Source organism: Varanus komodoensis, unplaced genomic scaffold (assembly GCF_004798865.1).
Source record: "Varanus komodoensis strain SLA01 unplaced genomic scaffold, ASM479886v1 scaffold8, whole genome shotgun sequence".
Taxonomy (NCBI): domain Eukaryota; kingdom Metazoa; phylum Chordata; class Lepidosauria; order Squamata; family Varanidae; genus Varanus; species Varanus komodoensis.
The window spans coordinates 29117336-29144301 of NW_025336481.1; the positions used below are offsets into that span (position 1 = coordinate 29117336).

Sequence of the window (26966 nt, forward strand, 5' to 3'; positions counted from 1 at the left end):
TGAACAAGATTCGTACAGGTAATAATGTAGTGTGCATTTCTTTAAGCTAAAATGAGCTCCTATAACCAAGCAGGAGTGATGCTGCATAACTGGTGCTGCACAATCCCCTCTGCCTCCACTTAACTGTACAAGGTGCATGGTGACAGTATGTGTTAAAACCTCCAGGCTCAAAAACTCAGCTCCCATCCAAATGCAACTTCTTGCCTGTATACAGGCTCCAGCAAAGCATGTGATGAAAGAAGTTATCACTTGATAATTTATAGTATAGAATAGGAATGAATAGAAGCCAAAATAGGACAGAGATCAATTCTATAGATGTTTAGATTTAAAATGTCCTAAAACTCTCAGCATCTCTAGCTAATATGGGTACTAAGGAATGCTGAGTTGTAGGCCATGTTTCTGTCTAAATATGCCACCTCATGGGACCACTGACATTCTGGAAGAAGTGTGTGGGAAGGAGAAATATGAGGTCTTCTGTATTCCAGTTACCATCATCTCATCCATCATGGACAATAGTAAGGGATTAGGGCAGCTGGAGTCCAATAACATCTGGAAGGCCACACATTAACCATCCGGCTGCAGAGAGTTAACTAGGGATGGCTAGACTTCCCAAGGTAGTCCTAGATTAATTTGATTAGTGATCCAAGACCTTCAAAGAAATGTCAGAGTGAGATGATTTCTATGACAGTCTGACAGTTTTGCTGATGATTGCTGGGTTCTGCCAGTCCTCACAGATCAAAGACCTTCCCACTAGGCCTCCTTTCCTGACAGCTTCACAGTTCTCTCCCCAATCCCCTCAAAGTAAACTCACCCTTACCTTTTCTTAACTTTCAAGTGGAAGAAACAGTAATGGTGTATAAGGGAGGTTTTTCACTTCCCTTTTCCCCTTTCCATTGGCATGAAGTTTGACAATACCCCATGGTACAAAGGCACAGAGGATCATAGGAAATGTGGCATGAATTCCACTTCCCATAGCTTCCATGCATCTCCACTCCAGCACACTGCTAGTGTGCCAAGGCAACACAGAAGGAGGGCAGAAGTTATTAACCTCCTCTGAGCTTTTTCTTTCATCTGCACTAGTGCTACCACCATCACTGTCTGAAAAATGAAAAAAGCAAAGTGGAGGGTGGAAACTAGCAGGAAGGGCTTTATGGGACCATGATGGGTGGCAGGCTTGGGCAGGGATCCAGCTTAAGTTTTAGTTCTAGGCCAGAAAATAATTTGACCTCTGTAAGTTTTTTTGCAGAATTTTGCTGACATCCTTATAGTTAGCTAATTGCTTGGCAAGAGAATGTCAGTTTCACTACAGTAGTGGAATTAATAAAACAATGGCTACATTAAAAGCTTAATTAAGAAGTACAACCTTTTTTAAAAAATGCTGAGGTTATATAAAACAATATGCCCCAACCTTGAATCCACTTTGCTTTTCAATTCAGGTCACTTCATCTCAAAAAGTGAACAGCAGAAACAGAAAAAAAATCAAAAGAATCAAGAATAGGAGCAGAGGTAGGACAAGCGCCATATGAACAGAACAGAATCATTAAGATATCTGTGTTTAGGGATAAGATTGGTTAAGAAGCAACATTAGATATAATATATGAATTAAACTGGAGGGCCACACTTCCATATGCCTTCTCAAACCAACTTATAAATTAAAATATACAATTAAACTGAAAGATGGTGGAAAGTACATTCATGTAACATAGTGCTACATTGTCCACAGCCTTATTGTAACCCTTTGCATCTTTGTTGAAAGCCATGCAGTAAATCTTACCCCATTGTTGTCCTCATATCTGTGTGCAATAGTAACACCAACGTAGGAGAGTGCCAGATAACTGACTGGGGAAAACTGAGTAGTAAGGTTATAAATAGCCACTATGTGGCACTGTGTCATCTAAATCTACCCAAAGTTGAAATGTGTATGTGAATACTCATATTAAGTAATTTGTTGTATTGCAACACTTCAAAAATGTCCACATCTAAATGGATACTGGACAGTGGGAGTGGACTAAGAGCATATGGTACAATCAGACATGCAGTTGTAGGTTTTGCAATGAAAGTCCAGGTATATGGCCATGTCTGGACCAGCATAGGTTTAAAACATGCTGCCACTCATGTTTTCATCAATTGCTTAGGTACACTTCCAAGCTGCTAGGCTTTTGTGTGCTTGTAAACTATTCAAATCCTCCTCTGAAATTGGAAGTAATTGAAGCTGGAGAACAGCAGGAGTAGCTTTCAGTTGGAGTAGCTTTCAGTTGCACAAGCATGACCCACAGTTTATCCAAAGGAGATTTACTGCTAGCTAGAGGAAACCAGGAAACCCAAATGAGTGGAAATACACATTTCTGGAAGGAGACAGGTCAGTGTTCTTCCCCCTTCCAGAAATGATTTCCAGTAGCCTCTGTTGTGCTCCCTCCTTCCAGAAATGAGAATTCTTTTGCCCCCCGCTTTTTTGTGGGGGTATCCTTCTAGGTGCTGCCTAAGAGGTCATCACTACTGTATGTAAGCTTTACCAGTATGACCTGCCCCCCAAATGTACAATTAATTAATCTACCTTACCGGGTAAATGTGATTCTTACTGTATATTCAGTTACATATAGTTAAAATCAGTTTCAGTGTTTGGTTGGATCTCTATGGTCCATGATGACTGTACCCACAGCACGTTGCTTTCCTACAGCATGCAAATAGTTTTTATGGACTCAGACTAGTGATAAGGTTTTCAACACTTAACTTTCATACTTAAAAACACAGAATAATTCACACGCTTCAAATTCAAACTTGAAATGCTTTATGCATGGTGAGGTTATAGACTCATCCATACATGCTATCCCCATATATAATATGATGCTTCAATTGTATTGCTTGAGATATTGCTATAACTGACAATATAGCACAAAAGCTATGATATCCATATACAAGGATTTCACACTTCCTGCTCCTTTTCTGAGGACATTACTAATTGAACCCATGAAAATATATTAATGAATACTTGTGATGTTTATTTGTGGTAATACATGAATATAGAAAAAGAGAATCTCTGCATGATACTGGGCAAAGCAACATAGGTTCTGCACTGTAGAACCAATATCCTATGGCAGTACGACAATGAATATGGCAAGCAATTGCGCTGAAGTGCTGCATACTAGAAGGCATGTTTATCATGTTATAAGAAACATGCTTGAAGGAAGGAAGAGAGTAGCAACTGATCTCCACTGTGTGATAAGCATTAATTAACCAAGGGTGCAATTATAACTGGCTTGGGAATGGTGCTAATCTTTGGGCCTTTTTCTGACTAAACATGCATACTGACTAAACCATCACTTCTTGATTCTTACAATAAATAACTCAGAGTAATATAGTAGTTTTACAGGCAGCATAATTAATGGTACATTATAAGGATTGTCAGAATGAGAAAAGTAAATTTCTGCCCATTTGTAAAGTATGGTGTATTGTTATGTGATAATATGTAATATGGAGATGATGATTGTTAAACCACGTAGTGAGATCTACAAAGGGAAGCAATTTGAAAAATAAATTGCCTTCAGTGAATACAGCAGGTGAGGCTAAACAGTTAAAATCCATTGTCAAAGTGAAAAGAAATAAGTTTGATGAGGGAGGAAAGGGGAAGATAAAAGCTTGGGAAGATAAAGGCTCGGAAAAAGAAAAAGATAGTATTTGGTTTATTAACATATAGAAGAAAAACAAGTAGAATCCTATTTGGAAATCAAGGTTCTTTATCCATCTATGTTTGGATCCAAAACTATTCTTACATGACTGGAACATATCCACTATCCATTGAGAGCATTAACTATACTGTACTCTAATACTTAAAATGAAAATGAGGCAAAGATAGCCATTGCTTCATTTTCTCAAGATTCAACCTGAACACCTGAAAACTGATTTGCATTAATGATACATTGTTGAAATGCTATATGCAGCATATATCTAGACTTTGTAGTTTGAAATAGAAACTCCATATCGATCTCTTATTGGACCCTGAATAATATATAACTAGAGGCAAAATAGTGAGAAATAAAAGTATTTCTTTATTGCACATTCTGTGCAGAACACAAGTTCAATGCCTTTGTAAGTAACTATGCTGTAACTAAGTTTTTGTATGCTGTCATTTTAACTCAGTTTTTACTAAGTTTTCATATCCTGTCATTTTATATGATGAATGCAACACTTTAATCAACATTTTACAAGTAACTGGGAGTAAACTAGAAAAGTTACCTGAATTTCATACGTCGTTCCAGGGTTAAGATTGGTGAGAAGAACTTCCAAACTATCTGGCTTTGTTGTAACTTGAGTGTAAGTATTTTGCATCCATGGACATACTTCCTTATATTTAACAATGTATGATATAATCCTCCCATTTGGATGTGGTGGTGTGTTCCAAGAAAGGAGAATTCCTGCAGATCCAACTCTTTCACCAGCAAGGAAAACAGGAGGTCCTGGATCTGCATAAAGGACATACTTTAATTAAATTATACCTCTAAAGCTCCATGGATTGCAGATAATAATGTGCCAGTAAAGATCTCTTTGGGTTTTAAACATTAAAGTTAATATGAAGTTGGCTTTCCAGTGGAATTCTTATGAAAGGTGATTAAATGCCTTTTGGAACATGAAGTACATTCTTTCCATTAAGAATTCAAAAAAATAGAATGTTGAAATATTTACGGACAAAATAGATTATGATGCCGTTTTAGTTTTTGAGGCAGATTATTAAAGCTTCCCTTGCTTCTGTGCCTAGAGCACTATAATATTCTGTGGAAGTGGACTTCCCTAAGAAATATTGGAATGCTCACATTTTGGCAATTACACTTCAGAATGCCTTTTTTTTCACATTTGCATTTCTTTCATGCACAGGTTTTGATATGGTTTTGATCTTTTTCAACCCTTTCTTGACTGACTTAACAGAAAAATGAGTACACACTTATAGACTAATATTAAGAGACAGCAATCTGTAAAATTGCGCTCTCTCTCTCTCTCTCTCTCTGTTTGTGTGTATGTGTGTGAGTGATTTAAAGGGAACAGTCAAGCGCAATATTGCCATAAACTCACTAGTTACATTAGTTGTCACTGTTTTACTGATGGGTGAACTGTACACTGAAGAGGTAACTGAAGAAACAGTCACATTGTATGTTGTTCCAGGAATGGTGCTTGCAATATCCGCCTAGAATATGAAATTAACCCAGTTAGAACTATTGTTTCAATTTAAACAAAAAGAAAAGCCAGCATTAAATAAATAGCATTCAAATTACTAAGGTCCACACAACACATAACTTGCTTCAAAATTTCATTTTCTCTGAATCACACTCTTTGCATTATTGCAGTATGCAAGTTAGCAGTTAAAAGATGTGACAAACAATACTCAAAAGGCAGATCTGATAACTAATAGCAAAACTCAATCTATTTAGTCTTTTAGGGCTTCATGAAATCCCCTGGTTAGCACCTGACTAGAATTTTCTGCTAAAAAGACTAGAATTTTCTCTTCATCTCTGCTAAAATATTCTAGAAAATGTGTTTAAAGGTCAAAGCTTGAAATATAACCCACAACAAGTCAGCACCCATATGAAGTACCTGTGCCTTTGCAGCTCCAGCAAAAAACAGAAGCAAAAAGCCATGCAAAACCATGGTAATTATAATTTTTGTTGTTGTTTTCAAATACTGGAATCAAAATGTGCTCCTATAACTTTGTGATGGCTTAAGAAGGAAGTATTGCCTGCATTAATGATTTAAGTCTAGATCTTTCTGGCAAGTGCACAATTAACAAGCCTGTATTACTCAATAGCTTTGCCCTGCCTTTGTTAAACTATTCATGAACCCTTAAATGACTGGCTGGAGGTCTGTGGTAGACTTTGTAAAAGTATCATAACTGTTGTTAAGGCAACAAAACCATTGATGTTGAAATTTGCTCTCACAAATTTGGCATGTGTGCTTTTGCATTCTCATCTAGGTTAGAAGCTTTAAAAGGAGAATGTCACGGTTGGCCAATTTTCCTATCATAAACAATTGCTGGCTTTCCAAATGTTACAAAACACCCCCTCCCGCTGGCATACCTGATACTTCCCACCTCCCACATCTCGGATAGAAACAGAGCCATGGGGAGGTTCAAGATGCACATGAAACCTGTCCACATATCCATGAGGTACCCTCCAGCACAGAGAAAAGGAGTGCGATGACATGTTTAGGACTGTTAGTTTCTGCGGCATTTCAGGCTCTTAAAGAGAATGTATTTATATATTATTGCTCTTTCCACCAGATTGGATAATGTACAAAAACAAACAAACCAAAAGACAGCCCACTGCACCTATATTTATACACATCCATTGTCTCTGTGTTATGAATAATGCAATTAAATCTGACAATAAACTAATTTCAAAAATGCCTATTATCTGTTCAAATGCGTGTTCAAAACAGGTACTGTAAATTCTCAGGGGAAATATTTTCAGTCATTACTTTTGCTGAACAAAATCTTTAAAATGAAATAAGTTACAGTTACTTTTTCATTTATGCAAGACAATAATTTATATTATGGGAGCTGTTCATAACAATCATGCTTAAATCAAGTGTGAAACCTGACAAGTGGAAAACAAATCAGGTATGGGTTTGAACTGGAGTTTCTCTTCTAAAATGCTCTGTCTGGATTACAGCTACTTAGAAGGCAATCGTATAACCTGACCTTTAAAATGTGTTTAACTTTTTGGTTGTGTGCTTCTTAGTTCAAGTTCCTACTCCATATAGACTCACAAATGTACAGATTTGCTTTCTCCACTGAAATAAATAGAGCAGTCTAGAGAGCAGGTAAGTACCACATCTGCTGCTGAGTTACCATGCTCATAACAATCTGCAGCTTACATCACGAGTACAGCATAATGAATGTGAAGTTAAGCAACTATTGCAGAACTATCCTGCTCAGCATATTCAGCCTTTCCTGATAGGGGGATAATTGCCTACAGTTAAGCACCTTAAAAAGGCTAAGCAATCTGTTTTCACAAAGCTGTGCCACATTAAATCCTTCAAGTGGGCTGCAGCATGCATAAATATTTTGCTGTTTATTAATAAATAAACATAGTAAATGAGAAAATTACAAACCTGCAATAATTTCAGTGAAGGCCATCATACCTTCAATATAGCCTTTTACTCTCTGTAATGTGAAATTATATATTCCACCAGCAGTCAGCTCTGTAACAGTGTAGTATGTCTCAGTGCTTGATATATTATACTCCTTTGTGAATGTATTGTTTGATATAGATGCCTTATAATGGGTGAAGCTGGTATTGCTTGGATTCCACATTAATGTAGCAGAGGAAGTATTTACCAGGATTAATGCTAGACCACATATCTCCACTGGCTCTGATACCAATTTGAGAAAGAGAAAAACTAGGTTAGAGCTAGAAAAACAACAACATATTAAATAAGTATATTTCAATTGATAAAAATACATACTAGCTGTTCACACAACTCTGATACTAGTATTATTAAGAAATAAAGAAAGAACGGATTTTTAAAATCCTTTTAATTGGCATTCTGGCAATAGTTACCTAATAACACATAACGACCAGTGACATTTCAATTAATCAGTCAACCAAAAATGTTTCGCCCAAGTAATGGATATAGCACTAAACCTAGGCCATAAACAGAATTAGGTTCAAAGTGTATCTTAATTAGAGATCCAATTTGGAGAAGCAAAAGTTTCCTGTACTCTCTCCTCCCTCTATTCCTTCCTTTCCCTCACTTCCCCATTGCACAAACTATGGTTTGATTCAAATCATAGCTACCTAGTCTGCTATTTTGTTCAGTCACTGGGGAAAACTATGTTTTGTTTGTTTGCTTAGAAGAAAGGTGGGCCAAGATGAACCAAAGATTCTTCCAGGTAATTCAGAGCATCAAACCACAGTTCGGTGTTATGTCTGAACATCTAGTAGCCTCTTTCTATGAACAAGGCAGGGGAGTGATGAATTGCCCAGTGATGAAGCACTGAAAGTCATGCCACCTTCAGGAGAAGCTTTTTGAGTAGCATGAAGGGCTGCAGTGAAAGAAAGTTTGGCAAAGGATTTGTGTTTATGATATTTCTCACATAACCCTCAGTCAATATGTATGTACACAGAGGTGAACTCAAGGTTCCTTTCTGCAAACAGGGAAACTTTGCCCAAGTAAAATAACCTTTGAATCAAAGGAATTAAAACTATATACTACAAACGATGGTCATTGTATTTAGGTATGTTTGCACAGGATCTATGTATGCACAGGAAATCACTACAGATGATTCAGACAAGGCAAGGTAGGGAAGTGAATAACCACAACCAATGAAATCTGGTTCTTATGGACTGAGACAAACTATTTATACAAGCTAAAGAGAAACCAGAATTCCTATGGCCAGAACTGAATTTATTACAGAGAATAAAGATTCTATTATAACCAGAAGAATTTGCTCATGTAGATGTGATGGAGACTTATTTATGAATAGCAGACACCTGAAAGATTATATATAACTAATTTATTTCAGGACAGTGACCCAACATCACTATTCAATACCTATTTATCTAAGAAAGTCAAATTCTGTTGAAAAAGCAGGCACAGTAGAGTTATATTTAAAATAAATCAAGTTTAGGAAAAATGTGTATCCATACTTGAAATATTTTATTAGTGTACACAAAATTGTAGGTAGTCTATATTCATACCTGTTTCACAGGAAATTTCAATATTCTGCATGGTGTTATCTAAATGCAATTACACTCTTTGTTATTTCAACTATAATTACAAATAATGTATCAGAAAATTACTTGTTGTGAGTCTTTTCTTCACTGCTGCACTGATATCTCTTCCTTTCATTGTCTTTACTTGAAAGTTGTAGTCTACTCCAGGCTTCAGATTTTTCACTATAGCTCTGCTAGCAGGAATTGTAATTTTATAGGGATCCTCATTGCTTGCTGCTAAACCATAAGAAAGCTGGGGGGGAGGGGCACACAATTCCACATCATATGCCAAATAACAATCTAAAAGCTATTTAAGAAGTGGGTCATCAAGGGAGCACCAAAAAAAAAAAAAATCACACCCATTTAAGATATACACTTTGGCAACACTAAGCTGGATTCAGAAAACCATGAATGGAACACCAGTAGCAGCTCCTACTTGCACAAAGGGTCATGCAATAGGCAGGTGCTATAGTTCCACTTTGTAGCTTGGTGCATCTGGCTCCCTCCTCTTCTGCAATCTGTTTTTCATTTCATTCAAACAAGGAAGTGGGAGTTTGGATAGGAAAGAATGCATTTCCACATGCATTTTTCAAGAGTGTGTACTTCCCCCACATTGATTACAGTGTAAAATATCTATGTGTGCATGTGTTTTAATGTGCATTCAAAATGGTTTGAAGTTTTGGAATTCACAAATAGCCCTCCCCCGACCCTATAAAAAAAGGCTTCCATTTGCATTCAGAATTGTGGACAAGTCAAATTTAAACCTTTTGTAAAATGGAAACAAAATGCTCATTCATCCCTATAGTAGAGAAAAGGAGCAACTCCAGCTGAGCATGGGTCAACAGCAAGTAGTCAGCCATGCCAACCCTTGATGCCAGCTCTGCCCCAGGATAGCTCTGGGGAAATGCAGGTGAGTCTGGAACCATGGCAGCAAGGAGTTATATGAACAGTAAATTTTAAAGAAGAAAAAATAATGCTTTTTGGTGATCAGAGGCAGATGTATTATAAAGCTCCCCACGCCCAAAGTTGACACTAGGGTTGCTGTCTGTGACTAAACCTGTCATCATTTCCCGCTGTTGTCTGGGGGCCCAGTGGACTGCAGGGTCCTAGAGTTGGGTCTCCAAACCCATCCCTAGCAGCTTCCTGGGGCACCAGCTGAGCTAGAGTTAGTGGCTTCACAAAGTACAGAAAGTTTATATTAAACTGCCAATGAGCAGGATGACAGAATGGATTTCCCCTGATGTTTGTTTGTTTGTTTGTTTGTTTGTTGATTGCCTTTCCTGAAAACCAATATGGGAACCCCTGATTGGAGTCTGTCTCTCTGAAATGCTTGTACACATGCGCACATGCACATGCGCGCGCGCACACACACACACACACTCATCTCTCCTGCTCAGAAAACACATACTGTGACATCTGTTTTTCAGTTCAGAACTATACCCGGAAAGCTCAAATGGGTAAGGAAGTCCCATTATGACAAGTTTTGAATACCCAAATGGCCTAGGAAAAAATAAATAGTAATGTTTGACCACCTGTGTTCAGCGATGAGACACATAACTAAATACAAAAATTAAATCACAATGATAGAGTTAAAGGTTTTCTGAATAGATCTTTGTGATCAGAATGATTGTCTGAATTCAGATTTGGGTAGAACAAATGTTCTTGCAAATTATACCCAATTACAAAATATTAAAGTCAAAGAAGAGTAGCGTAAGTGGAAACTAATGTCAAAAGCATTTTCATTGTTTTCACACCATCAGCTCCTAAGCATGTAATGAAATATGGATGAACTGCAATGATTAATTTTAAATGATTCGTAAAATGATCCTACTTGTCGCAGGGGCATTTTGCTAAGCAACCACTTTTCCGAAGTCTCCCTCATTAATATTTCACACTTAATCTCCTTTATGCAAAAGGAACACAGTCTAGCATGGCTGCCTCTTCTGCGGTATGTCAAACAATAACATTATGTCATTATGATTAATATTACATGCTATTTTCTTTCCATGACACACTGAAAAAATTTCTACTGAAGTACAAATGATTTCAAGACTGTTATCTGCATGTGCATTTTAATATAAAATTAATTATTATACATTTCTACAGGATGAATAACAAAATATATTTGTGATGGATATTTGCTCTCGGTGGTAGGTAACAGTACAGGATGGAGGACTACAATTATTTTTGAGTTTTCTAGACAATATTGCAAGCTGCCATTTGAAATGGATGAAGTGTGTGTGTGTGTGTGTGTGGAGAGAAAGAGAGAGAGAAATGCTTCTTAATCCTATAGGCTTGCCACTGATTAGATGGAGTTATTCTAACTGTATTGCACCAGGAACTGAGGATGGAATTATTGTGGATCTGGTTGATCAATGGCCTCTCCTTTGCCCTCAACACTGCATTGGCATGCCTCCTTTTCTTTCCTCACCAAGACCAGCCTGGGAAGGGACTGTGGAGCCTTTCATGACAGCTGGGAGGGGCAGGGGTGAGGAAAGATACACAGTTGGATGTCCTCTTCCAACTTGTGCTCTGGAGGGGACCTGCAAAACCTTCCAGTCCCTGAGATATTGTCAAGGATCCACTGTTTCCAACTGTATTTCTTTTTCCACATAAAATCACCTGCTAAGCTACTTATACTTGCTGGCAAGTGCCTACATTCTGCTTTTTTTGCACTATGAAATATTCAGATAGCACATCCATGATGTTCGGCATATGCTACTAAAAGAAATAAAGCCAAGAATGATTTCTTTATCGTTGTTATTACCTGAAAATTATCATAGCCTCCAGCTGGCAATTCCCATGACAAATAAACTGTGTTCTCTTCAGTTCCAAAAGCATGAAAATCAAAAGGTGGCTCTGGATCTGGATGAAAAACAGGAGACAAATATGCACTTCACATTATGATCATCTGTGCTGGACAATATACATTTGGAGGCAGTGTTTAGCAGTAAGGGAGTTTAATTTTCATATTTTTGAAGCATACATGGTAGAATACATGTGTTCTTTTCATGACGTGTTTATAATAAATCATTAATTAAAAAGAAATGCTGTGCATTTTATAGATTTTATCCCATGCAAAATGAGAACAACAACAAAATGGAAACTACTATTTTGCAGGACTAGGGTAACCCACATTTTTTTTCAGCCACAGCCCTGACTCCTGCAATATGGGTAAAATGACTTGATCAGCATACACTGTCAGAATGATGCTTTATTATGCTTTATCTGACAATAATTATTCATAAGACCTAAATCAGAAAGATTATGAACTGTTGCTACCTTTTGTCTTTTTACAAATACACAAGTGTCCAATCAGCTATATTAGACTCTGAACTTCTAAACTGTATTCCATGAAGCTGAGCTCCCTTTCTAGCAGGTTTCACACACTCAGAAGGTTTAACACACTCAGATAAATGGGTGTGTTAACTGATACAATAATTGATTGGCTAAAGCACTAAAAAGTGGGAGCAGGCTGCTTTCTCATAAAACAAATGGACAGATCAGCGTCTACACATGTTGCTTCTTATATTAGGTTCTACAAAGGCTAGTGACTTCTTTTTTAATGAAAGCTGAAAATCTGGATATTATTTTCAGTTTTCATTAAAAGAGCTGAAAATAATCTGGGAAAGGGGGAACTTAACCCTTCCTGCAGATGCCCATGTAAACCATCCATGAAGAGGTACTCAGGCAATGCAAGGAACCAGTAAGGAGAATGGGAAGACCATACACACCTCCATCAGGCCTTCCTTTCCACTTAATATCAGCACTCCGGAGCACAACTAACTTCTGTTGAGCCCCACAGGCTAAATGGGAAGATGGGAAGCAACAGACTTTTGAACTGCATGCAGACCTTTCCCTATGTAATTGTAGGAACGGAAGAATAAAAGGAGCTATTACAGGCATGGGAATGTTGCTTATTTAAAGACAATTTCTTCCTGGATAGATTTGTAGTACATGAAGATAAATACCATCATTCAATCCACACCCACTATCATATTTGCATACAACACCTGTGCTACGAGGTTTTCTTTTTTTCTTTTAATTAAGAAGACGTAGTTTGAGAACCTCATGTATAAAGCATAAAATAAACTTACCAGTGTTAATTCTCAGAGTGGTGGGGAGGCTTCTTTTTAATCTATTAGAGGTAATTATTTTAATGACATAATCTTCTCCTGGAGAAAGACCATCAAATTTGAACTTCCTGCATAATTAAGAAAAAATGACCTCCCTAAAGTGGTTGTAAGCATATAATTTAAGGTCAAACAAGAGCTACAGAATAATCTGAATGCACACACACAGAAAAATAAATGCTAATTTTTATATATATTAAAAAGATATGCATGTATACTGTGTGGAAAAAAAACTGAATAGCACTAAATTCAGGGTTCAGTATCCAACAAGAAATTGCTAAGGAAAAAGAGTATGATCTTATTAATGTTTAGACAGAAAAATGTTCCACAATTCTCAGTACGGAAAGACAAAACAGGTACCTATCTATCTATCTATCTATCTATCTATCTATCTATCTCTAAGTATCTACCTCCCAAGGATACCACTTTATCTAACTCAGCAGTTCCCAAACTTTTTCAGTCATGGAACCTTTTTTTATTATTATTATTATAACATTTCTATGCCGCCCCTTGCCGAAACCTCGGGGCGGCTTACAACACGATAAAATAAAGACATTTTATCTTTCTGAAGACATTTTTTCCTGTGGAACCCTAACTCTATCCTTGATTTTTACTAAGCATTGTGAACTCACAATGTTCTTCCTTATTTCATCTGCTCCTATTGTCTGAGTGTTTTGGATAATGTAGTGGGCTAGGAAATAAAGAGAAAACCTTTTAAATATAATGAATAAATAAAGTGATTATATGGTAATATCCCAAATTAATTCTTTCAATTATTCACAACACTATGCAATAGAGTCCTAGAAACCAAAAGATGTGATGCATTTCCTTGTTTGCAGCTTGGACTCCAAATGACAATTGGATAGCTAGCCTTGTGAAGTTCCATTTTAAAATCTGTTTTAAATTTGATTTTTGAAATTTTTCATGGAACTCTTATGAGACTTTTGTGGAACCCTAGGGTTCTGTGGAACACAGTTTGGGAACCACTGATCTAATTCACTATATAGCTTAAATAAAGTCTTAGCAGAAAAAATATTAGCTTTTCAAATATATAACTACAGCATAGATCCTTTTGCTTTTTAACAAAATGGTATACTATCTAATCAAATTATGGTTGGGAGGTAACGTATAATGCACAATGATACCTTTTGTCTGAAGATAAGCTTTCTTCTTTGCTGTAGTTTTTGCAAGCCAATGTAATGATAAATCCATCATATACACCTAGTGCTCGTGGCCAGGTAACACTTATTGACCTAGAATCTTTAGTGACATTCACACAATTAACTGAGCTTGGCTCTACCAAAGGAAAAAAAAAGTGATGTTCAAAACCAGCACATGCCTGAACTAGCATTTACTATCTCTACCCTGAAGGTTCTAGTAAGCACACAACTGTCAGCACTGTTTTCTGGATAGGATCTGGTGTCTTGAAGCCAAAGCTTGGCATGGTAGATGCCTTATGTGCCTTCAGAACATACCCTGGGCCATCCTGGACAATGATGCTTTCCTGTCACAGTCCTCGGATGGTGGGCCTGACTTGCTTTCAGACATCTCAGCAGCAACAGAAATGAAGGGGCCAGACCTTACAGAAGACACCGATGCTAACTACTCTGGCAGCGCTATTGCAAAACATAGTAATTCAATACACCATGCCAGGCATTCAGACACCTGCTCACTGTCCAGTGTGATGCATACCATCATTTGCCAGCAATGTCTTACTGCATTCTTCAGGTGACAAATCAGACAAGCTCCATACAAAGGAATGAATGGACCAAGGGGAAACTCAGTGTTCAGAAACCCGTGGGATAATGTGTTCACCACTGGGGTACCAGTTATGTTAATCACCTTAAAGTGACCAATCTTGAATAAAGGAATTGCAATATGGGAAACTGCTGAAGTACAATTTATGGAGCTATTTCAGTGTTAGTTCCTGTGGCTTGACGAAATACAAGTGTGTATTTATTAAAATCTTACTAGGTATGTTTTATCACCCAACCATGATTTATGAATGAAAACAATGTAGTAAATACTGTCTGTATGTGGGTGTTGGGTTGTTGTTGTAGTTTTTGTTTTTGTTTTTTCCCCTCTGACAATACTGTTTACATCTCCCACCCACATCTACCACAGTGTGTAAATAAATATTTTACTTTGAGGTTCGGACTTCACGTATCTGATGAAATGAACAGTGTCCCCAAGGCTTATGCCAAAGTGCCATGAGGCTCTTCATTGTTTTAGCACTCTGCAATATATCAAAATAAAAAAGGTTGAGCCAAGGAAATGAAGCAAAAGGTTGTCATTCTCTTACCTGTATCGATTTGTATATTTACAGGAAGGCTATCTTTATATCCTTCTTTTTCTGTTTTAACTGTAAAGTTATATAGTATACCAGGAACCAGACTGGAAAATTCTGCAAATTCTTTTGTAACTTTTTGGACCTATAAATAAGAACAGAACTGGTGTTTTCTTGTGGTTTGGGGATAAGTGCATGGGGGCTGGAGAGGCAATGTAGAATGATTTATTTTCTGTATGTGAATGTTCCTTTGAATAAGGACATGTATTTGTACAAATTCTCCCCAAAAGTTTTTTTTAAAAAATCAAATCACAAGTCCACAGAATCTATGCAAATCAGAAAAGTTAGTCCATTGCAGAATGTACAGGATGAATACCTAGCAATCTGGGCTCATTTGAAGCAGCTGTGAATTTCTCTGGAAATCCTATTTAGGCCTGTGTGCTCACCATGCATGTGCTCAGTACTCATGCAATCAACATGTGCTATGGTTTCATTCTGCACTTACTAATTGCCTGGTGATTTGGGGGGCCAGAATTATGCATCTAACCAGACACAGTTTTTGTTCTGAGTACAGCAATCCACACATGTTCTTCAATGTCCCAATACATTGTACAACCTGTCGAGGCTGAATGGCAGGCCTTGAGACCCTACAAAAGTCCTTGCATTTGGTTGGCCCTTCTCTGTAAATATGGTTTTGCAAGCACACAAGATCTAAACAAAAAGTATGAGAAGGTACCATCTAGATATATCCTCCCACCCTCAGCAAAAATAAAAATGTACCATAATTAGCAAAACTATTAAAATGTTTGCTATAATTCATTTGACAGCAATATCTTGCTTATATATCACTGTGGGTTTTGAACATACCGTGAGAGTATGTGCACAATTTGTGCACATGATTTCATACTGCTGAAAGTTTCCCGGTGCCTGATCCCAAATAATCTGTATTGAAGTTCCTGAAATTCTGCCTTCACGTACATTTAACGGAACTGCAAGACCTGTAAGATATGTGAAGCATTAACATAACACATTGCATTTTTCATGTCATAACAAAAGCTGGAGTGGATAAATTTCTGAGCCCTTTGGATTCCTGGCATTATTCCACATGCACTGGTAGAAAACCTTCAAAAGCTATTTTCAGTCCTAGCACTTAGTATACTTCAGTATATAGGGTATGTTTTGTTTTTCAAACTAGTATTGCAAAGAAGAAAAAGTTATGTGATTTGAATGGTAGAAACATGACCATCCTACCAAGCACCCATTCATGCTACTTTATTTGATTTATTAGACATGACCTTTTCTAGATTATAATTTATTTACTCTGATGACATATCAGGCCTGTTCACATACCAAGGCTCTCCTGCATGACTTGAGCTGTCATGTTGTGTCAGGTGTCACAAGCACCATTTTTTGTAAAACATATGTAGGTGCCTGGCTTACCATGGCTTTTTTCTCATGTGCACCAAGGCAGCAGGGGTTGTTTCAAGATTAGGCAACTTCTTTGTAGGTTGTATAACCCTCAAACGACCCCTATGACTTGGGTTTACATGATATCAGTTTCCATGGCAAGTGGGGCAACCAGGGGCACCATGGAAAAATGGCATCTGTGGGCACAGTGGTTTGCCATGGTTTGTTTGTATTTCTCAGTCCTGCAGCTCACTGCTAGCACATTTTGCAGGGGGCTTTTTGACAGCAAACCTTGTTTCCTTGTGCCCTACATCAGCAAACTTTCTACACTAGATCTCTGTGGTTACCAGTTGAAAAGGAAAACTCACACGCACAAGCACATACACACAAACACCAGAGGGGAAATCTGCACAAATTTCATGACAGGAAAACATAGTTTGCGAATGCCTTCACATGAATGCTTTTATTTCAGCATAAGGGAAGCACCAAAGTTGAAGACATTAGCAATGGTTATAGATATGCTTCACTAAGCAATGGACAGGTGATCTTTTGTTCTTGTGCAACAGACCAAGAGACATATTTAAAAAAAAAAAAAACCTTGTAACACATTCATTCATAAGGGCTTAGAAATTATTTCCTTTTTGTGATTTTTTTTGGCAATTGCAGAGCGAGCACTTCCCTTACTAGTGGGCAACGTCTAATTTGAAAGGCTGCTTCATGTTATACTGAAGTAAGTACACCCACCCACAAAGAGCCTTCTCTCATTTGCCAGCCTGTTCCAAGTCCTTCTCACCTTCCTGCTTGGAGTAAAATGTTGTGTCAACATCCTTGCCAATTTCATTCTTCACTTATGCACTTGCCAGAAAACATCTTTTAAAATATCTGCAAAGTACCCTCTGTCCTGCAATCAGCAGCCATTTTCAGTTCCCCACACCCTATCTTTGTGCTTGTGGCTACATAACCAGAGCATTTGACAGGAATTATGCAAAATTTATCACAGAACAGTAAAATAAAGGAGAAAAATATGAAACATTCCTAGCAACAGCCATTCACTCCTGCACAGTTTTGCAAAACTTAACAGTTTAACAGTAACAATGTGAGTGCATTTGGAACACTCTCTGCTGTTTTCCTATCCCACCCCCCAACCCACTCCCAAAAGAGTATTCAACCCATTTTGGGGTTGAGAAGAGGTGAGGCAGAATTGTGGCCACACTAGCAAGATTGTGAGAAGCAAGAGGGGTTTTCAGTGTTCTTGCTGAGCAAGTCTCTAGCTGTTCCCAACAACCAATTAAAAAAAAGTCCAGCTAAGGTTAGACATTGCAAAAAAATTCCTCCTGGACACCTGATAGCAATCCTCCTCCAAGCCATGGGTTGTTTTGCCCAAAACTATATATGAAGAAATGATGGCATTAAAAAAGAGATTGCATATTGAAATACAGGGATCTGATTACATAATCTTAAACAACTTACATGTTCTTATAGCTGGCAGGTGGTATGCAGAACTTGAAATATTTCTACTAGTGGTGGAAACAAAGAAATCATATTCTGTGCCTGGAATTAAGTTTTCAATAGTTACTTTCCCATCTGTCAATAAAGTCAATGTTGCATTAGGGCCTCCTTTACTCATCACATGTACTCCATCAATTAATCCAACAGCAGGTATTTGAACAAACAGAACCACAAAATTACTATGAACTTCGTAAGGGATGGCAATCTGTACTGGTTTGGGTTCTAGAGTAACAAGAGAATGAAAAAAAACAAATACCATTTTACAAATAGTTTCAAAGTAGAATGATAAATGTGGATCAGTTTTTCTACTATACATAGATACAAAATATTAGAAAACTAGGAATGGCTTGCCTTATACTAGATAAAGTATTATTCACAAAGAACTAAGTTCTGTCTCTTGACCTGCTGTATGGTCAACATATTCACATCCCATTCACTTCAATGGAACTCTCTGGAGAGGCTAAAACTTAAAGAAAATATTCAAGCCATTTAGAAGGTTGATACATTCTGATGCAATGGTAGAGTGCTTGGGAATTAGTGTTCTATGTGACCTTTCCCAAATCTAAGGCAGCCATGGTGTACCAGAGAGCAAGTGTGGTATGGTGGTTACACTGTAGGATCTGGGAGGTCTAGGTTCTGGTCCCCACTTGGCCATGAAGCTCACTGGGTGACTTTGGGCCAGTCACTCACTCTCAGTCCAGCACAGTTCTTGCTGAGAGGATAAAATGAAACTATGAAAGCCAACCTGAGTTCCTCACAAAATGAAACAAAACAGGATATAAGAGCAACATCATCATCATCATCATCATCATCATCATCATCATCATCCATCTCCCTAAAACAGTCACATAGCACAGTTCTGAAGTGGTCCATATATGAATAAGTTCTGAAGTGCTTCAGCAGCCATATGAAGATTGCATCTTATAACATGCACAGATCTAATATTTTGTACAATAGGTCTGCAATTTGGAGCAGGTTATTTCTCCAGGGTCTCATTAGCTACTTATAATTATCTCTAAATTATGTGACTGAGACAGCATATAAAAACGCTAAATAAATAAACAAATATCTCTAAATAAAATATCTCTACAGGATGTTGGTTGAACAAGGAGAGAAGCATTGCATTATATCAATCATGTACTGGTTACACTGATTACAACTGGTTACAGTAGGAGGAGGATGTCATCTTAGATCATGTCTTTTGTATCTGTTCCTATTCTATTTTTTATTGTAGTATCTGAACATCCTTGTGAAACTTTCAGTTTGGACAGTGGGTAAATCAATAAAAAATCAAATTAAAAACTGTTGTGTGAACTTGCACTCCAATGTGCTGCCTATATAGGATTCTGTTAGCTGCCTACCATGTTTTCTTTACTAAACCTCTCATATTTGAAGTGAATCATCAATATTCTTTCTGCAGCTGAATAGAAAACTGTCCTGTAAGGCACACATTTCTCTTAGTAAATGGAAAAACTGTTACTCCATCTGTCATTATTTTGAAAAAGAACACAATCAGTTTTGTATTCAGTTCAATCCAGCTGAAGCTACAACTCTCACTGACATTCAATGGAAGTAATTTCTATTACAGTGAATCTCTGATTCTCGGAAGACAAGAAGTCCCAAGGATAATGGTGACAGAGTGCTTTGAATTAAATTCTGCTTCTCTTACCCATTAAATATTATGAATTTCACAAGTTTTAAATCTTGATGCATTGAAATCAATTATCATCAGTTGATTAGAACAGTGACTGCTAGTAATAACAAATATAGTTATTTTATTCCTTGATAGTGAAATGGAACTCAATGAAAAATGCTTTTCAATCTGTATAATCATTTCAAAATACATTCTATGGTTTTAAATGTCTTACTAAGGGTGCATTGAATGGTTTTTAGTTCACTTCTATTTCCATTGGTCACTGTGGCCACTCCTATTTCATAAGTCATTCCAGGTATTAAGGGTTCGATTTTAAATCTCTCTGTGTTGTTTACTAAAAACATCATGCTTTTATCATGGACCAAAGATGGTTTAGCTTGAATGTAGGATTCTTGGCCCTCTTGTGGCAGTTTCCAGTAGATAACTACATGGTCTTCTCCTACATCTTCTGGAGGGATGAATAGGCTAGTAGGGGGGCTGACACCTGAGAAAAGAAAAGAATATCTACAATATACAGCAAATAATCACAAATATATATTTTTCGTGACTTTCTTTTAAAAACTTGGTCCTCAGCTGAAAAAGATGCATGCAGTCACTTACAGAAAAGACGTACAGTGTTTTAGTCACAGAATGATTTCACAGTAAATCACTCTTATTCCTTCTTGTTTGCTACCATAGGAGACAGAAAATTGTATAAGTGGATATGTACATTCTGTATGACCTGAGTGTGTTGCCAGCATCTTAAATTTGTCATAAAGATAAAATATTATCTTTCAATTGCTGTACAACTATTTAAATATATTGCTCTCTGAAATGTCATATTGCTTTTCTGTGCCTGCTCAGGAGCAAGATGTAACATTTTTGTGTAGGACAATATGTATCTGTGTTCTGTTGGGAAACATAGGAGAGCATACGTTAGAAAAGTAAATCTGTATTAATTAATAGTTGGTCACAATATTAAGGTTTCATCTTAAAACAGAATTGAGTAGGTTCATGATTGATGGGTCTGGTCATGTTATCCCTCCTGTTCTCCAATCCTGACATGTTGATATGCTTACTTCAAGCCTTAGTAGGGAGGCAGGAATCAGCTCAAGCCCAAGCACAGACTGTTAACATGAGCCTTTTTCTGCCACCCTGGGTTGTGGCTGGCTTACAGCCCTACAATGTCTTGATGCCACAGCACCTGTTTGACAGCAACTAACCTCTGTCCACAGCAAGAAATGTTTTACAAGGAGTCACTGGAGAAATTGGCAATGGCCATGCCAAAGCCACATTGGGTGTGTGTCATGTTTCATCAAGTTATCTCTGACTGAGGGTGACCCTATGAATGAAAGTCCTCCAAAATGCCCTGCCTGTGGCAGCTCCATTCAGATGAAACATTTGGGGGTTGAATTTATGTCTTGGGGAGGCCAGCTAATTTTCTCTCTGGTGTGCCCTGAAAGCTCATCCACTGCCAAACTCATCAGAGGCCTGATTCCAAGGGGATGCAACACTGTCCAGATCTACCATGGCACTGTGTCTGAGCCACTGCCCTTCCCCACTGCCTCTGTTTCCCTTCTGTGACAGGGCACCTTCATAGTCTTGCTCCCAGGTGAGCTAGGTGTTAGGCTTGTAATAAAAATCTGATTTCTTATACCAAAAAAGTAAAAGTTTGCCTGATTTCAGGATTGCATTCTGTACTTGGTGATATTCTCAACTTCCATGAAGAAATATCATTTTACTCAGATTTTAACACTCCTGTAGGTCAGATCTCCTATTGCACAGCCAGTTAAATGATGCCTTCGGTGTACAAAATAAAAATTATGTACCTGTTATTATTAGCAGAGGTTCCTCAAAGCAGCTTAGAGTTCCCTTTTCAGCAACACTCTGAAGATGTAGCTGATACTGATGGTATGGTTTGATATTTCTAATTACAGCAGATGTGTTAGTTTTTCCAAATGGAATGATTCCCCACTTTCTTGTTTTACTATCCAAGATGCTAACTAAGTAGTGATGAAAAGATGCATTGCATGAGCTCACTGGAGAATCCCACTGCAAAATGATTTCTGATGATGTCACCTGCGTTGACTTTACATTGTATAAATGTAATGGTCCTAATGATCAAAGGATGAGAAAATAAAATTCTGCTATGTGAAAAATCAATAGAAATATTCATTGCAAAAATGGAAAGAAATATGTTTTACAGTGCAGGTTAATATATGGTTGTACTGGAGCATCATTTCTTACAAATATTTTAAAAAACCACCCGCTCCTCAGATCTGGGATCTTCCTTTTCTGCAATATCAAGTATCTACTTAATGACAGAAGTATGCGGTGTTTGCATTTCTCTTTTTCGACAATCACAAAGTTGTTATAATTTAAGAAAAGGTTATCACTGCAAACTGGGCAGAAGCAACCTGCATAAGTAGAAGGTTCTTCATGCAACCTACTTCCACCTGATTTTGGGTCATTCACTTTTCCTGCTAAACCCCCATACCACATCTCTTTTTGGAAGTTCCCCTGATTTTCAGTCAAAGCTTTCTGGATTGCACCATGGAGTGCAGTGGAAAGAGTTCTGGAGGATATACAAAAATCCTCCTCCTCAAAGATTCCACTTTATCTCTGTTATGCATTTTATATGCTACAGTACATATGCTCCTTTAGATGCTGGCTAGGTTGCCATCAGAAAATCCAGAGCCCCAGCTCCAAGCTCAGAAAAGTGTTCCAAGGCCAGAACACAGGAGCCAAATACCAAACACCCTAACATTTACAGCTGGTATAGCACCTTTCACACCAGCTGTGGCTCTGGTGTGACTGTGAAATCTTTTGGGGACATGGAGGAAAGAGGGAGGCTGGGATATAAGAAATCTGACAGTGACCCAGCTCATCCTCCTCCCAGGCATGTTGAAACACTTAGATGGTCTAAATAAACCTCCTGAATGCTTTGGAAGGCAAGAAGTATGAGAAAGGAATGCTTATCTTTCTTGCTCCTACAGTCCTCCATGCTTGCACTCTTCCAGTTTGGGCTGATGCAACCAAACTGCACAGTGCCCTAAATCTATCTAACTTTTATCCTTTTCATGTCTATAACATAACTGCAATTTTGTCACCTACATATTTTTTTGCTCTGCAGCAATCTGGAAGAGAGTAAATTTTCGGTTGCAAATACGAATTACGTTATGGGCTAGCTATTATGAACTGATATGTCTTCTGAACTAGACCACTTCCTGCAAGGTGGCAGGAAAATATGCCACTCAGTGCCCATCAACTCATGATTTGCTCTATAGGATGTTTGATCCACAGTGGGTTGTTGTGTCATCCGAATCTGGGAAAGTGAGTTACAGGAATCAGCAAGAGAGTTTCTCAACATGAGTGGCAAAACCTTCTACTGCTATTTTGCAATCTCGCCCTTGTCCCATCAGAGACAGTCTCTCTACTCATGCCTGAGTGGCACTTTGGAGAAGGGTTTCAATAATCGTTCCTGGAACCCTGCCCTCTTCTTGAGGGGAAGAACAAGCCATGGGGAACCACATCATTTGCCAGGCTGTTCTCTAAACAGTCCACACCATGTAGCTTATTGACAGAGCGGAGTTGCATGACATGGCAATCTCTGAATTTTAAATTTTATTCAGCAATTTCAAAAGTGAGATAAAATCCTGAGCATAATGCTAATGGGTAGATTTTATACACATTTAATAAATTAATAAAATAAAACACAAGGCAGTATTGTTCAAAGGACCATGAATATTAATGTAGTAGATATTTTATTATGACTTACTTGTCTCTGCCATTATGACCGGATGTAAACTAACTTGTCCTCCTTCAGGGCTTCTGGCTGACAATAAAAAATTATAAAAATGACCAGGGCACAAATGCAAAATTTTTGTGTGTGTTGAATTTATAGTGTGTATTTCAAAATACTGTTCTGAATTTTCAAAGTAATATTTAATATTGAGCTGAAAGTCTGGATTAAGCCAGCCACTCAAATTGCTCCAAAAAAGCACTGCTTCATTTATGCCAATTTCTTGCACCTTAAATGTGAAGTTCTCAGGAACAGAGGACACTGAAAAAGATGATTAACATTCTTAGCATTGGGTACCAATTCTTCACAGACAATTTAAATTATTTCTTATAAAAATAAAATGTTTAAAAGTGATAAAATAATTACACTCATATTTGCAAATATATGGCAGTGGGATGTAGCAGAAGAAACCCATGAAGAAATACTCTGGAGCAGCTGGATTTCTCTGGAAAGCATAACAATCTGTTTCATTTTCTGGTATCATTGACAGAGGAGAGGTCTCAAATTTTCCAAGATATGGAGAGCCATCTGTCCATAAGAGATGTCCTTCATCCTGAAAGAATTATAATTTCCGTGATGCATTTTTAAAATCAGATGCTATATTAGTGAATTGCCTTCCGTAACATACCTGAGATACTATAAATATGTGTTTATGGTTTTTTTCTTGATGAGTAAGTTAAGAGGCAATTCAGTGAGGCGACCTATAACCCTCCGAACTCAGAGAATTACATGCATCTATGCAGGGAGAATGAGCACAGAGTCAACAGTCATCTTTGCAGTACCAAAGCTTCTGGAGAGCCAATTTCACGTAATGGTGGTGTTTCAGAGATGGATGGATGGATGAATGGATGGATGGACGGACACTGAGTCACTGCCTAATACACTGCATGTCAGTAGTGCCAGTTCCTGCAGGACACCCCCTGCACCTCAGCTCCTTCCCTGAGGTCACTCTTGTGACATTAGAGTAGCAGCCAGCATGGTCCTTTCTGTGCTGGCTGCAGGGGAAGGGGACAGGGATGGGAACGGGGAAGGGGAGGGGGAAGGGTATTCTGAGTGCAGCATTTCAGCCATTCTAAACATGTTCCAACCATCAAAATCATGCCAGGACACCTCGTTTTTCCAACCCTAACCCTACCCTGGTGCACACCCCTATCCCACACCCCTATCAAAAATCAGTCCATTGAAAGGGGCGATTTTGAAAAGGCCTTCCTTGAGTAGCTTTTTCTGCACAGCTCAACATTTCTGCCCATTCTAAACACATTCCAAGCATCAAAATCATGCCAGGACACATCATTTTTCTAATGCTAACCCAGTATTGGTGAACCTTTTAGTGACTGAGTGCCCAAACTACAACACAAGACCCACTTATTTATCACAAAGTGCCAACACTGCAATAAAACCTGAAAATAACCAGTCCAAGCAAATATATATATATTCCTGGCAGTGCACTGACCAGCCATGTGAATGCTCGGATGAGTCGTGGCTAATGTGTCATGGCTTGTGACATCATCGCCTGGCACCCTTACTCCTTTCTGAGCATGCACATGGCTCCTATGTGTTCTGTTATGCAATGCTTGGCTGCTTGCGCAATGCTGGGGTGACTTGGCTCACGTGCCGACAGAGAGGGCTCTGCATGCCTGCTGCGGCACGCATGCCATAGGCTGCAAACACATTAATTATTGGTAGCTCAAGTCCACTTTCCCTTCCAGACAAGTACCTTAATGTGATGCAGGAGTTTGAGAGTGTCAAGAAAGCCAAGAGTAATACTGCCAGGAGGTCAGACTCTCTCACTATCCTGGTCCCCTTGCAAGTTCACCCAAGATGGAATGGTCAAAGCTGAGACACCAGACAAAGACATATCCACACTCTTCAGGAGTAATGGTCACATTGCCAGAAGAGAATGGATATTTCTAATGGCATTGGCTGCAGAGAAACCCTTGAAGGGCTCTTGTTGGACAACAGTAGCTGGAGACAATACTGATAGAGGATCTTTCACAGACAGTGGGAGTTAAGTTCCAGCTAACTCTGGTTAGTATTGTCTCAGCATTTGATCATCATGATGTATAACCTGTGTTGTAGAAAAGAATCTATTGTTAGAACATTCATTCATAGGGTCACCATAAACTGGAAATGACTTGATGGGACATAACAACAAGAAGACAATCACTACTACAAAAACTCCACTAGGTTATCACTGTCATTTGTTTTCTAGCCAGTTTACACATACTGGTTCTTCTTTTAGCCTAGGTCTGGGATTCCTGCAAGTGTGCTTACTCAATATATAGTTCCTCACAGATTAAGATCTCGTGATGATGATCTATTGCTAAGATGTCATTCCTCAAGAGGACCTTCAACACTTTAAAAAGTATGTCTATGGAACTATTTGTCATTTGCAATTGATCTAGTCCAGGAATTTGCTTTTTCAAGCATGCTGATCAATCAATTATTTCTAGGCAAAAACATTTAAGCTGTTCATAGTTTGGGTATATTTATCCTCATGCTATACAAGATGCAGTTACAATTATGCTATTATTTTAAATTAAGGTGTTTAACTTTTTGGTGTAGTATTATACTTGCAAATTTCAAGATTATTTAAGAGCAGATAGATTTCTTATCTGAGATAACATTGCCCTTCCATTCCTGGAAACAAAGCATCATCATAGTGCCCCCCTCCCCCCACCCCAAAGACAATTCCTTCACTGTTCAAGGGCCAGCTCAGACAAGACAAGTTTCAAGGCAGCTATCCTGAATCTCCAAACTCAGAAGATTAGGTGCATCTTAGGCTGGGCAAAAGAAGTGCAGCAGAGGAGGTTGCCTCCAGGCTTCTCCCACCTTTCAAAGTACTTAGAAAGCCAATTTGAGTTGTCTAATTGTGATACTTTGGCACCAGTCTCCTCCTCTTCCCACCCATCCAAAAGGCTCACTAAGCACCTTCAGCAAGGTCATTCTTATGAGCATGAAGTAACAGCCAGGGTGATTCTTTCCATGCTGCCTGAAAATGGGAAGGGTTCTCTGAACATGGAGGTCCAGCTGTGAGATAGCTGCTTTCTGACATCAGAGCTGAGGCTCCAAAACTTCTTGTGACCTCTAGCTGCTATTTAGGCACCAGAGGGCCATTCTGTTGCTGCATTGTTTTTACTTTGCTCTACAAATGTGTCTGTGATTTAAGGCACTATTATGCCATTTTACAGACAGTAAATCCACAGCAGAAATTGGCTTGAACTCAGGTCTCCCCAGATACACGGTCACGTTTATAATGCAAGGTATAATATACTGACCTGAATGTCATTAAGACCTGTCCACAGCATGATTACTTGACTGAATGACTGCAGAAAAGAACTCAGAAATGCATGTTCTTCATGATTTCTTATATCAACAAGATGTGATCCAGTTGAAAATAATCCACATTTTTGTTGTGCCATATGCCAAGGCATGCTTTCTTTACTTATTTTATAACAGTTCTGCTTGAAAGCTGTCCATCCCTCAGAACATG

At 38.2% G+C, this 26966-nt stretch overlaps 1 protein-coding gene across 1 annotated transcript in view; it reads right to left on the reverse strand.

The window, feature by feature from the left end:
* Window positions 1-23957, reverse strand: part of PTPRQ (protein tyrosine phosphatase receptor type Q) — a 119131-nt gene extending 95174 nt beyond the window's left edge. The window contains exons 1-11 of the mRNA XM_044455453.1: window positions 23840-23957; window positions 23450-23734; window positions 21501-21785; window positions 19907-20176; window positions 18000-18260; window positions 15990-16120; window positions 15138-15267; window positions 7099-7359; window positions 6063-6223; window positions 5065-5176; window positions 4234-4460 (exon numbers count right to left, since the gene is read on the reverse strand). Coding sequence (XP_044311388.1) covers window positions 4234-4460; window positions 5065-5176; window positions 6063-6223; window positions 7099-7359; window positions 15138-15267; window positions 15990-16120; window positions 18000-18260; window positions 19907-20176; window positions 21501-21785; window positions 23450-23734; window positions 23840-23957 — 2241 coding nt within the window. The remainder of the gene's footprint in view (window positions 1-4233; window positions 4461-5064; window positions 5177-6062; window positions 6224-7098; window positions 7360-15137; window positions 15268-15989; window positions 16121-17999; window positions 18261-19906; window positions 20177-21500; window positions 21786-23449; window positions 23735-23839) is intronic.
* Between the last annotated feature and the right edge of the window lie 3009 nt (window positions 23958-26966).